Here is a 16,555-nt window from a genome sequence, read left to right as displayed (position 1 = left end):
ACTAAAGAGCTGCTATATAAAGCTATAAATGCTAATGCTAGCGATATGGACATCAGTGTTGAAAGCTACAGGTCCAGGTTCTGCAGCACCACGGACAGAAGGACCTGCAGACAGACAGAAAGAGGGACAAACAGAGGGAGAGAGAGCACAAGACTACAGGGAAGAGAGAGAGATTCCTGATTTATATTTATAACATAAATAATCAGATAGAGAGGGAGGAGCTCAGTGGGTCATAGAGGTGCTGGCCTATGACAGCATATGAATGAATGAATATATTTATTAGATAGAATGTTAGAGTACAAGTACAGTCACACAGTAGAATGTATTACAGTACAAGTACAGTCAAACATCCTGTCTAAGAGGAGCATTTCAAAAAAGCCCTTGCAGTCTTGTTTCCGTTGAAAGTCCTTCGTACATAAATCATCCACAATTAACAATACAAATAAAAATAAAACCAATATTCAATATTGATTATTGTATTGATTAACTATAAGCTTTGTTAAAAAGGAAAGTTTAGTCTCCTCTTGAACATAGAGATGGTGTCTGTCTCACAACCCCCCCCCCCGTCCCCGTCCCCGTCCCCGTCTTGCTCTTGGAATTTTTTGGAACAAACAGCAGGCCAGCATTTTGGGACCGCAGGGTTCTAGTGGGGAAACATGGCATAATGAGCTCTGTAAGGTAAGGAGGGACCTGGCTGTTGAGGGCTTTAAAAGTAAATAGTATTTTATATTCAATTCGTTCCCTAACAGGCAGCCATTGCAGAGATGCCAGAACAGGGGAAACGTGTTCTCTCAGTCTGGTTCCTGCCAGAATACAAACTGCTGCGTTCTGGATTAGCTGGAGATGTTTCATAGAGCTGTTAGGGCAACCTGACAGTAATGATTTGCAGTAATCCCGCCTGGAAGTTACATTTCTGACATCTTGTCACCTTTGAAACCTGTGACACAAAATGGGCGACACATTGTGTAAAGTTCTAAAACACGTGGATCGAAGGCATGCCGATCACGGTGAAGTGAAAGAAAATCTTGCTGTGTGCACACAGTGTTATGAAGGTGTGTGTGGGTGCATTTGGGTGTTTGTGGAACTGGTTCTGCCGGGATGACATCAATGAGCTGGAAAACCCCTTCTCTCATCTCTTTCACTTTCTCTTATACTATTCAGCTGCTGCTAAAGCAGCCAAGCCCTGGTGACATGTTAGTTTTTGCTCTCCTGCCTGGAGTTTCTTGACTCTTTAGCGCTTTGCTCGGGAGAAAATGAAACAACCAGATAGGATGGGGGGGGGGGCTGAGTCAATGACATCGTTGTGAAATTCATATTGCACGGCTAATGAGCATAAAAATGAAAAAAAGAAACGGATTAAATTACATACTATCTATTGATAGTTTCCAAAAAAAGGATATTTTACTAGCAGCAAAACATTAGATTTTGAAAATGTATTTAATGTACCATCACTCAATTATTGTCCGTACAAAAATGGCCTAAATAAATAAAAAGGATTTTATGCCTGAGGTGGGAAAATACGTTTTCTCGGAGGATTAACATCTTTCATGAATTTTTTACAAATTGCAGTGGAAATGTCACAGAGAATGCCCCGACTGTAATTCTGAGTGAAGCATGCACACTGTACACAAGTGGCGTCAGCGCCATTTGTTGGGCTTTTCGGTTATTTAGCAGCGTGCATTTTTTAGGTTGTGTTTTTGACGGCGTCTGTCTGTTAAGCAAGATAATGGAAAAGTTACTACTTTCTAAGCATTAATTTCTCGTCTCATCGACCGGGTAGCGATTTTCAAAACTTTGACTGAAAAAAAAAACACCCACAAATGTTGCTCAGGTTGAAGTGGCAGGCGTCTGCCATCTCCTGGTGCAAAGTAGTAACTACACGAGGTGCCATATTTGCAGCTATGGCTTGTTAAATTCAGCAATTTGTCCCAATTTTGCACTCTCAGAGGGGGAAGGCAAGGAGGGGGGGGGGGGGGGGTATACCGGATATCAGAAAATAATTCCAATATTCAGCCAAAACAGGAGAATTTAGCTTGATCCAAATAGACAGTTGGTCCTTAGTTAGTCCGCATTTCGGGAACCAAGGAGAGACTCCAGTCCCTCTAAACCTGTGCCAAGTCCGGAGATCTGCCGATACAGTTCTACCTACTCCCGCAAGAAGGCATCCATTCCCTGCCGTTCCTCCACAGATCGATCGTTGAGCTCACGGCTCAGGTCCTCGATTCGGGCCACCGCACTGCCCCCCAGTCCCGAAAAGTACTTTTATATCCATGGTCAATTGATCAAGAACTTTGAAAGCCTCCGTCTTGGAGACTTTCGGGTACACCAGGGCAACTCATCCCTATTAGCAGATCCCCCCCCACCACCACCAATAAGCTAAATATATTCAATGTCCTCCACAGATATAAACAAACCCTCCACTTGTCCCAGGCATCCTTTGTGTAGCCTGCCATGAAGATCCCATCTGGGCAGGTCGGCTCCCCCGGGTTGCCATTCTTTGATAAAAAAAAAAAAAAAAGTGATCAATCGCACTAAGAGACCAACTAATCAATTCCTTGATTTCAGATGACAGGAGCGCAGCAGGAAGCAGTTCCAAGAAAAAAAGTCAGGGTCAGACAGACGAGACAGAGACAGAGACAGAGACAGAGACAGAGGCAGAGACAATGTACTTTAGCTGGAACTGCAGGATGCAGCACTGTGAGTGGAATTTGGAGGAATAGTCCACAATCAGAAGAAAGGACTTGACCACTGATTTCAAATATGTCAGCCCCCACTTTCAGCCAAGGAAGTTCTGGGATGACATGAGAGATCACTGGCTCCCCCTGGTGGTGCTGTTGGGCATGTTGCACATAACTCAACCATTTGCTCTATTTCTCTTGTCATACTCCAGAGCTTTGGTGCGCTGCATGAGACACCTTCAACATGCCTGACCTCAATTCTGTCACCTGCAAACATTATTCCATCCCTTACTGACGCTGTGTATCTAATAGGCCAGTATTGGGTCACCTTTTGCTGTAGTACAATGTGAGAAGTGTCAAATACCTGGGTCATGTCCTCCGAGACAGCTGCTGCGAAAGGACAGCGTCATGGCAACGGCAGCCTGAGCGTGGTGAAGCTATAAATAAATGAAAGAATGCACTCACAACTGCCCCAGTCCTTAAATTCTTTGACCCACAGTAAGCAGTCGTCATACAAGCAGATGCGTCTGAGGACGGGTCTGATGCAAGATGGGCATCCGATCGCCTGCATCCAGCGCTGTGACGGACACAGAGAAACGACGTGCAGATAGAGACGGCGCTCTATCCCTTAAACACAAAGACCAGCCTTCCAAATATCAACCTGAGGCTGGAAGCAGCGAGAGGAAAGCTATGAGCTGCGTTTGTGCTCCACAGTGACAACGTACACGACGTCGGTCGCTGCTAGAGTTCTATGCAATTTATTTTTATTGTGACCGTCACCTGCCCTCTTGGCGGACTAGCCTATTCATATTTTATTAGTTTTATTACCTGCTTACCGCCGTAGAGGGCTGTGCACACCGCAGTGAACATACAACATAGACAAACAAAAAGTGACAAATACACAGTGTTCTGAGGAGAAAGTGCAACAGATTTATTTGTGCCCCTTAATTCTACCCCTTCCATCCAATCATCACCAAGAGTTGTCCCAATACACCAGGTTCACATCAGCCTCTAGAGGAAAGTATGGATCACCAAGTTCTCAGGAGATCGGAGGAAGAAGAGGGAGAGCATAGTGAGAGCCACAAACACTGACCCGGCAACCTCCACTGACTCAGAGACCGGTGGGAGGAGTTAACTCTCGTATTGAGTTTCGATTGGTGCTGGAGTGGTGGAGCCGGCATGCATGAAACCTTAACGCATCTCATATCAGAACACTTTAAATATCTGAAAGCCGCTAACAGCCAGCCGGGACTGGAGAAGTCTCCCGAATGGGAGGTAAAACATCTTCAAACCATGAACAGAAGGAAACTGCTTCAGATTCAAGGACAGCCATTTTAGTATGTCTGTTTTTGACGGGCTTCGAATCAAAAATGTAAAGTGGTTAACGCCCACAACCTTTTCTGGGAATCCCCAAGTCGCTCCGGAATGGAAAGTGAAAGTGACTTCGGACAAAAGCGCTGGCGTCCCGGCACGGCGCGGCACGGCACGGCACGGCGCGGCGCGGCACGGCACGGCACGGCACGGCACGGCACGGCACGGACGACTATCGGTGCAGCAATGATCTGTAAAGCCGTCGTTCTGTGCGTCGCTGTCTGCGTCGACATTGCCTTGTTTTACGCGCCGGGACTCGCCGTGGCGCGCAGCGTCTCTGGGCATCTTTTGCGCCTTTGGGTCTCTGCGTCTCTGCGGTGTCTGGCGCTGACGGGTGTCGCCCGGCTCGGCCTCGGAGACGTCCACCCGCCGCTGATTCGCGTCATAGCGGCGCAGTCTTTGCTCCCCGCGGTGTTCGAGTCCGGCGCCGCGGCGCTGCGCATGGAGGAGGTGCCGTGCGGCTTCCCGGCGGACGCGCGCCGCTGGCTGGCCTACACCGGAGCGTCGCTGGCCGCGGCGCTCTTCTGGGAAGTCACCGTCCCCGGCAGCGACGCCGAGGCCGCCGGTAAAGACAAGACGCGGAAAGCCAGAGACCTGTTCGTGAGAGTCCTCCGCATGTACGCGCCTCACGGCCGCCTCCTGCTGGGAGGACTCGCGTTCCTGTGTCTGGCCGTCGTCTGTAAGTTGCAGCCGGTTCACGGCGATGACGAGTAGCCCGTGTCTGTCTGTCTGTCTGTCTCTCACGCGCACTGGCATGCGTGTCCCCTCAGTTGAGATGTTCATCCCGTTCTACACCGGGAGAGTCATTGACATCCTCGGCGGTCAGTACCAGTCCAGTGAATTCGGATCAGCCGTCCTCTGCATGGGGCTGTGCTCCCTGGGCAGGTAGGAGACGGTTCCTTCCACCTGGGTTCTGGGTCATCTCAGACCGGTTCTGACCCGGTTCTTTTTTCTTTCTCCTTGTGGGTGGCTGCGTCAGCTCCTTGAGTGCTGGCTGCAGAGGCGGTCTCCTCCTCTGCGCCATCAGTGCGTTTACGTGCAGAGTTAAAGTCCTGCTGTTTGGCGCCTTGACCAAACAGGAAGTCGGATTCTTTGAGAAGACGAAGACAGGTAAGGTTCTGATACTATAAACACTCCGCTGCGTGCAGGACAGTGGAAGACACTGCAGTGAATAGAGATGACCAGATACACAGGATGACCTCCGTTCGTTCCGTATGTGCAGGGGAACTCACATTCCGGTTGTCTGAAGACACCAACAAGATGGCGAGGACGGTGTGTCTGAACGTCAACGTGTTACTGCGGACGCTCATCAAGACTCTGGGCGGTATCTACTTTATGGCGGCGCTCTCATGGAGGCTTACCTTCCTGGTGCTGCTGGAGACACCGATCACGGGCCTCGTCCAGAACGTCTACGACAAACACAACCAGGTGAACGCAGGCTAAGAGACTGTCCAGCATCTGACTTTCTCCATTCGGTGTTTAATACGTTTAACGGCTTCCCCAGAGGCTGAACCTCGCAGTGCAGAACTCAAAGGCTCTGGCAAATGACGCAGCGAAGGAGGCGGTGTCTGCTATACGCGTGGTGCGGAGTTTTAAAGCGGAAAAACGGGAGGCCCATCGCTATGACGACCGCTTGATGGACATCCACACCCTGAAGACCCGCCAAGGCAGTGTCAGGAGTGTTTACCTGCTCACACGAAGGGTCAGGACTCAGCTGCAATTGGTACCATTTTAAATCATCATTGCATATATCAGTTAATTTTACGTGTGCGTGTGTGTGTGTGGGGGTGTGCGTGCGCGTGTGTGTGTGTGTGTGGGTGTAGTTGATAGGCTTGGGGATGCAGGTCTTCATCTTGTACTGTGGCAGGCTGTTTATCCAGAGTGGACAGATGACCACTGGCAACCTGGTTTCCTTCATCCTCTACCATGCAGACCTCGGAGACAACATCAGGGTGAGCCGTTACGTTCTACCTAAAAGGATGACCTTTAGACGGGTTTTCTCATTGACTAATGAAGATAATGAGAACCATCAATAACTAGTTAGTTACAGGAAGCAAAGGCAAAAAAGATGACGCAAAACTGTAATGGCTCTCAGTACCAGCATGCACCTCTGCCCAAATTCCTGAATGAATTATTTCGATCGGTCCCCAACCACCGGTCCGTGAGGCATTTGTTACCGGGGCGCACAGAAAGAATAACCAATTTATACAATTTCCGTTGTATCGATTATTAGCGTCTAAAAGGTGTTTTATTTTGAAAGACCGGATTTTCTCCAACCTAACATTTCCCTGTGAATTTTCTTGGTCACATGATAAAGTTGCTAAAAAACAGCCGTTTAACTAGCGAAAATTATTTTTTTTAAAACAAACGTCTTTGGAGAGCTTCTTTGCTAATGGGAAAGTCCAAGTGAGGAGGAAGAAGAGGAGCCGACGACCTCTTAGAAAATAAAACGTTGTTTAACAGACAAACCAGGAGTCAGACTTAAAACAAAATGTCTCATTAACGAGGCAATGAAGGGTTAAAAACTGCTTCAGCACATAGAGACCAAGAATCCGGGATTAAAAGACAAGAATGTGGAATTTATGAAACTAAAAACCATGAAGGACAAGTAAGTATTGGGACCACAACCTATGGTGAGTAGATATTGGTGTAATACTTGTTTAATAGTTATTGCAAGTGCATAATATAAAGTTCATTGGTAAGATTAGATTCCTCTTTTTTAATTTAATTACCCCCCCGGTTGCCCGGCATGAAACCGGTCCGTGGCAGGAAAAAGGTTGGGGACCGCTGGTTTAGAAGACTATGGCTATGAAACACTCGTCAATAACTTTTATGGCTGCCGGCTTCCAGGCAATCATCTACCATTTCGGAGACATGCTTACTTCAGTGGGGGCCGCTGGAAAGGTGTTTGAGTATCTGGACCGGGAGCCTCAGATCAGCACCGACGGCGCGCTCCAGCCCGGTCGGCTGATGGGACACGTCGGGTTTCGTCATGTGACCTTCGCCTATCCTGCACAGCCCGACACACCCGTGCTGCAGGTGAGCTCTGAATGCAGGTAAACAAGCAGAGAGCTTTGATCTGAAATAAAATAGATGGCTAAAAAAAAATATATCTACGAATACAGAAGGGTGAAATGAATGCAGAGTTTCCAAGAGGAAACTAATACAGAGCTAAAACATTTATTCCAACATGGTCTGTTTGACACGCCATACACTGTAATCAAACGTTCTCATCCACTCTGATTGTGTGTGTGTCTGATCACATGTTGGTCATCTCCTCTCTGCAGGACTTCTCCTTGGAGCTGAAGTCGGGTCAGATGACGGCGCTGGTGGGTCCGTCTGGACAAGGGAAAAGCACCTGTGTGAGTCTGCTGGTGCGACTCTATGAGCCGCAGGACGGACAAATCCTGCTGGACAATGAACCGGTGGCCTCCTACGAGCACGGCTTCCTCCACAGGAAGGTGACGCATCGTTACCGCTTTTCTTTGTTGTTGTTGGGGGCTCCTGTTGTTTATCTGTGGGTTTTTTTTATTTCAATTCTTTGTCATTATGAAATTACATTTCCTGTTCGTCTCGATTAGGGAATTTCTAAATTCCGTTCTGCCCACTGTCCGTGGTGTGTTGAACAGATTGCGCTGGTGAACCAGGACCCCGTGCTCTTCACTGGCTCTGTCAGAGACAACATTGCCTATGGGCTTGCTGCTGACTGCTCATTGGATGAGATCCAGGAAGCAGCGCGCAAAGCCAACGCCCACGACTTCATTCTGAAGTTGGAGAACGGCTATGATACGGGTAAATTCTTTTAATGCTTGAATGAATATGGATGAAGGTAGAAAATATTTACCGTCGCCAAAGAGGTTATGTTTTTGACGCCGTTTGTTTGTTTATTTGTTGTTAATTACGGAAAAACTGCTGGATGGATCTTGATGCTAAAAAAAAATTGAGGCTTTAAAAAAACAAAACAATAAAATCTTGTAAAATATGCATTCAACTCAACAAAAATCACAGTCATAAAGAGGTCTGATACGCACTATCAGGAAAAAGGCCTTCTGGATCTGATCCAGAATGACATCCAGAATAACATTGAAAACTCCATTGATGAATAAAAAAATCCAGATCACCGTGTGGATGGTGTAAATCCATTTAGGAGGGGAACGAGCTGCTTGGCGGAGGTCTGCGCTCTCCGAGTGCTTTTCTAGTTGTATATTTAGTTCATTTATGTAGATTCCAAGATTCAGTTGCTGCGTAATAATAACTTAACATCCAGGGGTAGAGCTTGGCCGTGGCTCCAGCGTTTCTGTTTTCATTTCCTCACTTTGACCCTTAATCTGGTTTGATTCCATCTTTTCAGAGGTGGGTAAGGGTGTCGTCCAGTTGTCCAGGAGCGAGAAGCAGCGGATCGCCATTGCTCGAGCGCTGGTCAGACGGCCACAGATCCTCATTCTAGATGAGATAAGCAGCTCTCTGGACAATGACAATGAAAATAAGGTATGTCACAGACCTAGCTTTTTTTTTTTTTTTTACAAACCACAGTCCATATTTTCATCATTTTTCCCAGGAAAAGTCTGGAGGACTTCAGGTAATGCTAATCTCTGTCTCTGACTGCACAGATTGAGCAGACCCTCGCTAGCTGCCCCCACCTGACCCTGCTGGTGATCGCTCACAGGGTGAAGACCATAGAGAAGGCGGATCAGATTGTTGTGCTTGGTGAGGGCAAAGTTCAGGAGCGAGGGACTCACCAGGAGCTGATGGCCAGGAGGGGGGGCTACTACCAGCTGCGAGAGAAGCTCTTCACCGAGGGAACCTCGCCGCGGAGACCGACGGATGCTGTGGCGTGATGTTCACTGTGACGGGGCTGCTCCGTGTGGCGCCGCGTGAGAGAGGAAAGTTTATGAAGCCGTCTTTTATAATAGAGAGAAATGAGGAAGTGCCTTTTTGAAATGGATTTAAAATATGTGGCCAAAGACTTCATGCCGTGACCCGCAAGGCGGACCATGCAATGTAGGTCAATTGAACACTCTAAATTGTTTGTAGGTGTGAGCGGATTTTTGCCTTTCAATGTGACCCTGCAATGAACATGCGACTTGTCCAGGGTGTCCCCTCCCCCCACCCGATCTCAGATGGGATAGACTCCATCGTACACCCGTTTTCTGATAAGCAGCTGAAGGTGAGGCGATTTCTGATCATCTCGTCTTCAAGAGTGAATTAAATTGAAATGAGTGAATTAAATATAAGTTTGTTTGATAGAATTTAGTTTGATAGAATTTAAAATATAGAATTTTACTACAATTTTAATACAAGTTCAAATTAAGAAAGTTATTATTTCATTCATGCAAATGTCTTTTACAATGTTAAATCAATGAATAAATCATAAATGAAAAATGTATATGCATGTCTTCTAAAGGGAAATTGTGGATATACAAACCATGTTTATTCTAGACTCATTCATAATAATAATAATTCAAGAATATTTCTATATTTCACTTCTACATCACTTAAATAAATAAATATTGTTGCCATGATGACACCTGACACCATAACCTTTTATTCATTATTAGAATTTGGACCACAATCAACCACAGTGAGAGTTGTCAGAGCCTCTGTTGACCCTTATGAAAACATTCAATTTGATTTTATTTATATAACACCAGATCACAACAGAAAGTCATCTCAAGGCACTTTACGGGATTAGCAGGGAAAGACAGAACCCAACTTGACCCAGAATAGCAAGCACTTTGGCATTGGAGGCAAGGAAAAACTTCCCTTTAACAGGCAGAAACCTTGGACAGAACCGTAGGCTCATAGTGGACGTCCATCTGTCTAGACCGGTTGGGTTGAGAAGGAGAGAGAGAGAGAGAGAGAGAGAGAGAGAGAGAGAGAGAGAGAGAGAGAGAGCACAACAATGACAGGTAGAAGGAGAGTTATAGAGAGCAGGATCAGACAAAAACATAACTTAAAATTAAGGCAGCTGAACAAGATACTGACTAAAGAGCTTCTATATAAAGCTATAAATGCTAATGCTAGCGATATGGACATCAGTGTTGAAGGCTACAGGTCCAGGTTCTGCAGCACCACGGACAGAAGGACCTGCAGACAGACAGAAAGAGGGACAAACAGAGGGAGAGAGAGCACAAGACTACAGGGGAGAGAGAGATTACTGATTTATATTTATAACATGAATAACCAGATAGAGAGGGAGGGGCTCAGTGGGTCATAGAGGTGCTGGCCTATGACAGTATATGAATGAATGAATATATTTATTAGATAGAATGTTAGAGTACAAGTACAGTCACACAGTAGAATGTATTACAGTACAAATAAAGTCAAACATCCTGTCTAAGAGGAGCATTTCTAAAAAGCCCTTGCAGTCTTGTTTCCGTTGAAAGTCCTTCGTACATAAATCATCCACAATTAACAATACAAATAAAAATAAAACCAATATTCAATATTGATTATTGTATTGATTAACTATAAGCTTTGTTAAAAAGGAAAGTTTAGTCTCCTCTTGAACATAGAGATGGTGTCTGTCTTACAACCCCCCGTCCCCGTCCCCGTCCCCGTCCCCGTCCCCGTCCCCATCTTGCTCTTGGAATTTTTTGGAACAAACAGCAGGCCAGCATTTTGGGACCGCAGGGTTCTAGTGGGGAAACATGGCATAATGAGCTCTGTAAGGTAAGGAGGGGCCTGGCTGTTGAGGGCTTTAAAAGTAAATAGTATTTTATATTCAATTCATGCTCTAACAGGCAGCCAATGCAGAGACGCCAGAACAGGGGAAACGTGTTCTCTCAGTCTGGTTCCTGCCAGAATACAAACTGCTGCGTTCTGGATTAGCTGGAGATGTTTCATAGAGATGTTGGGGCAACCTGACAGTAATGATTTGCAGTAATCCAGCCTGGAAGTTACATTTCTGACATCTTGTTGTCACCTTTGAAACCTGTGACACAAAATGGGCGACACATTGTGTAAAGTTCTAAAACACGTGAATCGAAGGCATGCCGATCACGGTGAAGTGAAAGAAAATCTTGCTGTGTGCACACAGTGTTATGAAGGTGTGTGTGGGTGCATTTGGGTGTTTGTGGAACTGGTTCTGCCGGGATGACATCAATGAGCTGGAAAACCCCTTCTCTCATCTCTTTCACTTTCTCTTGTACTATTCAGCTGCTGCTAAACCGCAGCCAAGCCCTGGTGACATGTCAGTTTTTGCTCTCCTGCCTGGAGTTTCTTGACTCTTTAGCGCTTTGCTCGGGAGAAAATGAAACAACCAGATAGGATGGGGGGGGGGGGCTGAGTCAATGACATCGTTGTGAAATTCATATTGCACGGCTAATGAGCATAAAAATGAAAAAAAGAAACGGATTAAATTACATACTATCTATTGATAGTTTCCAAAAAAAGGATATTTTACTAGCAGCAAAACATTAGATTTTGAAAATGTATTTAATGTACCATCACTCAATTATTGTCCGTACAAAAATGGCCTAAATAAATAAAAAGGATTTTATGCCTGAGGTGGGAAAATACGTTTTCTCGGAGGATTAACATCTTTCATGATTTTTTTACAAATTGCAGTGGAAATGTCACAGAGAATGCCCCGACTGTAATTCTGAGTGAAGCATGCACACTGTACACAAGTGGCGTCAGCGGGATTTGTTGGGCTTTTCGGTTATTTAGCAGCGTGCATTTTTTAGGTTGTGTTTTTGACGGCGTCTGTCTGTTAAGCAAGATAATGGAAAAGTTACTACTTTCTAAGCATTAATTTCTCGTCTCATCGACCGGGTAGCGATTTTCAAAACTTTGACTGAAAAAAAAAACACCCACAAATGTTGCTCAGGTTGAAGTGGCAGGCGTCTGCCATCTCCTGGTGCAAAGTAGTAACTACACGAGGTGCCATATTTGCAGCTATGGCTTGTTAAATTCAGCAATTTGTCCCAATTTTGCACTCTCAGAAGGGGAAGGCAAGGAGAGATGGGGGGGGGGGTATACCGGATATCAGAAAATAATTCCAATATTCAGCCAAAACAGGAGAATTTAGCTTGATCCAAATAGACAGTTGGTCCTTAGTTAGTCCGCATTTCGGGAACCAAGGAGAGACTCCAGTCCCTCTAAACCTGTGCCAAGTCCGGAGATCTGCCGATACAGTTCTACCTACTGCCGCAAGAAGGCATCCATTCCCTGCCGTTCCTCCACAGATCGATCCTTGAGCTCATGGCTCAGGTCCTCGATTCGGGTCACCGCACTGCCCCCCAGTCCCGAAAAGCACTTTTATATCCATGGTCAATTGATCAAGAACTTTGAAAGCCTCCGTCTTGGAGACTTTCGGGTACACCAGGGAAACTCATCCCAATTAGCAGATCCCCCCCCACCACCACCAATAAGCTAAATATCTTCAATGTCCTCCACAGATACAGACAACCCTCCACTTGTCCCAGGCATGCTTTGTGTAGCCTGCCATGAAGATCCCATCTGGGCAGGTCGGCTCCCCCGGGTTGCCATTCTTTGATTAAAAAAAAAAAAGAGACCAACTCAGGAAGCAGTTCCAAGAAAAAAGTCAGCGTCAGACAGATGAGACAGAGACAGAGACAGAGACAGAGGCAGAGACAATGTACTTTAGCTGGAACTGCAGGATGCAGCACTGTGAGTGGAATTTGGAGGAATAGTCCACAATCAGAAGAAAGGACTTGACCACTGATTTCAAATATGTCAGCCCCCACTTTCAGCCAAGGAAGTTCTGGGATGACATGAGAGATCACTGGCTCCCCCTGGTGGTGCTGTTGGAACTGCTGGCATGTTGCACATAACTCGACCATTTGCTCTATTTCTCTTGTCATACTCTGGCCAGAGCTTTGGTGCGCTGCATGAGACACCTTCAACATGCCTGACCTCAATTCTGTCACCTGCAAACATTATTCCATCCCTTACTGACGCTGTGTATCTAATAGGCCAGTATTGCGTCACCTTTTGCTGTAGTACAATGTGAGAAGTGTCAAATACCTGGGTCATGTCCTCCGAGACAGCTGCTGCGAAAGGACAGCGTCATGGCAACGGCAGCCTGAGCGCGGTGAAGCTATAAATAAATGAAAGAATGCACTCACAACTGCCCCAGTCCTTAAATTCTTTGACCCACAGTAAGCAGTCGTCATAGAAGCAGATGCGTCTGAGGACGGGTCTGATGCAAGATGGGCATCCGATCGCCTGCATCCAGCGCTGTGACGGACACAGAGAAACGACGTGCAGATAGAGACGGCGCTCTATCCCTTAAACACAAAGACCAGCCTTCCAAATATCAACCTGAGGCTGGAAGCAGCGAGAGGAAAGCTATGAGCTGCGTTTGTGCTCCACAGTGACAACGTACACGACGTCGGTCGCTGCTAGAGTTCTATGCAATTTATTTTTATTGTGACCGTCACCTGCCCTCTTGGCGGACTAGCCTATTCATATTTTATTAGTTTTATTACCTGCTTACCGCCGTAGAGGGCTGTGCACACCGCAGTGAACATACAACATGGACAAACAAAAAGTGACAAATACACAGTGTTCTGAGGAGAAAGTGCAACAGATTTATTTGTGCCCCTTAATTCTACCCCTTCCATCCAACCATCACCAAGAGTTGTCCCAATACACCAGGTTCACATCAGCCTCTAGAGGAAAGTATGGATCACCAAGTTCTCAGGAGATCGGAGGAAGAAGAGGGAGAGCATAGTGAGAGCCACAAACACTGACCCGGCAACCTCCACTGACTCAGAGACCGGTGGGAGGAGTTAACTCTCGTATTGAGTTTCGATTGGTGCTGGAGTGGTGGAGCCGGCATGCATGAAACCTTAACGCATCTCATATCAGAACACTTTAAATATCTGAAAGCCGCTAACAGCCAGCCGGGACTGGAGAAGTCTCCCGAATGGGAGGTAAAACATCTTCAAACCATGAACAGAAGGAAACTGCTTCAGATTCAAGGACAGCCATTTTAGTATGTCCGTTTTTGACAGGCTTCGAATCAAAAATGTAAAGCGGTGGAAAAAACAGTCAAAGCACAACAGCAACAAGGGGCATGTCCATTTTCTTGCGCTTTTTGGGACACAGGACTTGATGAGGCCGAGCCTAGCTTCATCAGGCGGGGCACACCCCGGAACGCAGCACCACGCAGAGACAGGCAACCATTCACGCACATTTAGACTTCACCTAAATGGCATGTTTTTGGAGGTGGGAGGAAAACGGAAAAACCGGAGAACTCCCACACGGGGAGAACATGCGCACTCCGCACAGACAGGATTCGAACCCGGTACCTCCTTGATGTCAGGCGACAGCGGCACAGCGCTAACCCCTATGCCACCTTAACATTCCCACTGCGCTACTTGAGAGGATAGATAAACTTTTTTTTTTTAACCCTTGATGCTTGAGGATAGCATAACTTCAAAACTATTTAGTAATATTGTAAATGATTGTAACTTTGGAAGTTGTACTTAAGTTTCCTAAGGTATTGCGTGGTAATATAATATAAAAAATGCATTACATTTGTGTTCCATCACACTCAACCACGGTGCATATTGTTATTGACAAATCAGAAACCAAAGTGATCATGGATCATTAAGAATCACAGCTGCCAAGAAATGATGATGCCAAACTCTTACAGAACTACATTATTTATTCATATCTAATATTTAGATCAGTTGGATTCATTGCAGGCCACTTTTACTGACAGGTCCTCATAATTACATTGTCATTTTCTCTCGTTTCAATCAAGTGCAATACATACATCCACCAGCAGATGGCGACTCCTGGCAGGGGAATCTACCCAGCGTGAACAGCTCATGTCTCCGTGCCAGGAGTCTGGACTGTTGGTTGAATTAAAGGCCTCGCTTGGACTTCACCTGTTCTTGAACTGAGTTGTTTGGTTGACTGTAAAACCCCTTTTATATCCAGGCAGTTCTGTCTTCATGACTTAAACTCAATCTCAGTTCAAGGACAAGGTTTGAGATACTGCAATCTGTTTTCTCAGAATCTGCATTTGACACTGTATTTTGTTCGTTCTTATTAAAGGACTACATCATGAAGCTGTCGTTTTTCCAGATCGTTTCGGAACTGTGCTACAGAAAGCTTTGGTTTTGAAATTCTGTAAATTCAAAATTTCAATGTTATGTAATTTAACCCTCAAGGGATTTCACCTTAAAATGCAGGTATCCTTCACTTTTTACAGCAATTACTCATATTAATAGTGCAACAAAATTCCACTTTGAATTTAGTGATTGTTTGGGAATAGTTGGCTCTCTGTTTTCTGTCTTTCATAGTGAAAGACAGAAAATGGGAAGTGTTTTACAAATGGAAAACACATCCATCTATCCATCCATCCGTCCATCTTCCACCCCTTATTCGGTGCCGGGTTGCTGAGGCAACAGACTCAGCAGGGACTCCAGACTTCCCTCTCCCCAGCCACCTCTATCTCTTCCAGGGGATCCTGAGGCGTTCCCAGGCCAGCCGAGAGACTATCCAGTCCAGCGTCCCCGACTGCCATGCGATGTTACAGAGACGTCTCAACCAAGACAGTCCCTGCACATCCAGAGACTGAAGATACTCGGGACGAGTCTCCTCCACCTCCGGTGCCCTGCCACCGAGGAGCCAGACAACCACCTCAGTGACTCCAGCCCGGGTGACGGACGAGTCCATCTCTGAGATCTTTGCCTCGGCCTCCTCTTTAGAAGACATGGTGACGGGATTGAGGAGATCCTCGAAGTATTCTTTCCACCTCCTGACAATATCCCCAGTTGAGGCCGACCAATAGTCTTCCTCCATGGCCTCTCGGAACGCCTCCCAGGCCCTAGTTTTGGCCTCCATAACCACTCGGGGCCATCCGGCACCTGGAAACACAATGCTCAGCAATATCCATGCAGGGAAAGGAGGCAATTTACTACCAAACTTGAACACAAACGGCAGTAACTGAAAGGTGCTCTGCTGTATTGTGTGCATATTTTTTATAATACATATATTATATATATATAAACACAAAGAGTTCCCAAAAATCCTACCCATAGAAATACAGAGCATCCGGAATCAATATGACTCAGCATGTCTGAACACTGAAGAATACTCAGGCATGGGTTTGAATACAGGTAAACCATGCAAATACAGGTAGAGAATGGAAAGAGCATTTCTTTTTTTTTTTATATAAATATTGCACCAGCAAATCCTTTTTTGTGTTACTATCGATATACTGGATATGGTGTGGGTTTGTGTCTTTGTGTGTGGGAGGACACAAAATTCTGCACGTAGATATTTACACAGAGAAAATGTGATGCTCACTCAAGACTATCAGTTCTCTGATGAAACTCACAAAACTAAATGGAACGTGTAACATATAGCTACGCAGGAGACTTGATCAGGACCGAAGGTTGTAATTCTGCTCGGCTGCGTTTCTATTGGACATTTGACAGGCTCATAAATGTGAGTTTATGGTCTGCAACATTCACACTTCTATGTCCTTCTAGCATAAATATCCTTATATATTATTGCAAATC

The 16,555-nt window shown here is 45.8% G+C and overlaps 1 protein-coding gene across 1 annotated transcript; it reads left to right on the top strand.

Moving 5' to 3' along the window:
- The first annotated feature begins 4,235 nt into the window (after positions 1-4,235).
- On the top strand, positions 4,236-9,562 carry LOC137902974 (antigen peptide transporter 2-like). The gene is made up of 11 exons (XM_068747085.1): positions 4,236-4,728; positions 4,820-4,934; positions 5,029-5,159; positions 5,272-5,477; positions 5,554-5,751; positions 5,873-6,001; positions 6,900-7,088; positions 7,337-7,510; positions 7,679-7,841; positions 8,401-8,537; positions 8,660-9,562. Exons 1-11 carry the CDS (start codon positions 4,236-4,238, stop codon positions 8,885-8,887), a joined length of 2,163 nt encoding a protein of 720 aa, XP_068603186.1. The 3' UTR covers positions 8,888-9,562.
- The last annotated feature ends 6,993 nt before the right edge of the window (positions 9,563-16,555 follow it).

This window comes from Brachionichthys hirsutus, chromosome 13 (assembly GCF_040956055.1).
Source record: "Brachionichthys hirsutus isolate HB-005 chromosome 13, CSIRO-AGI_Bhir_v1, whole genome shotgun sequence".
Classification (NCBI taxonomy): Eukaryota; Metazoa; Chordata; class Actinopteri; order Lophiiformes; family Brachionichthyidae; genus Brachionichthys; species Brachionichthys hirsutus.
Note: the sequence above shows the minus strand (reverse complement) of the source record. Positions and strands in the feature narration are given on the sequence as shown.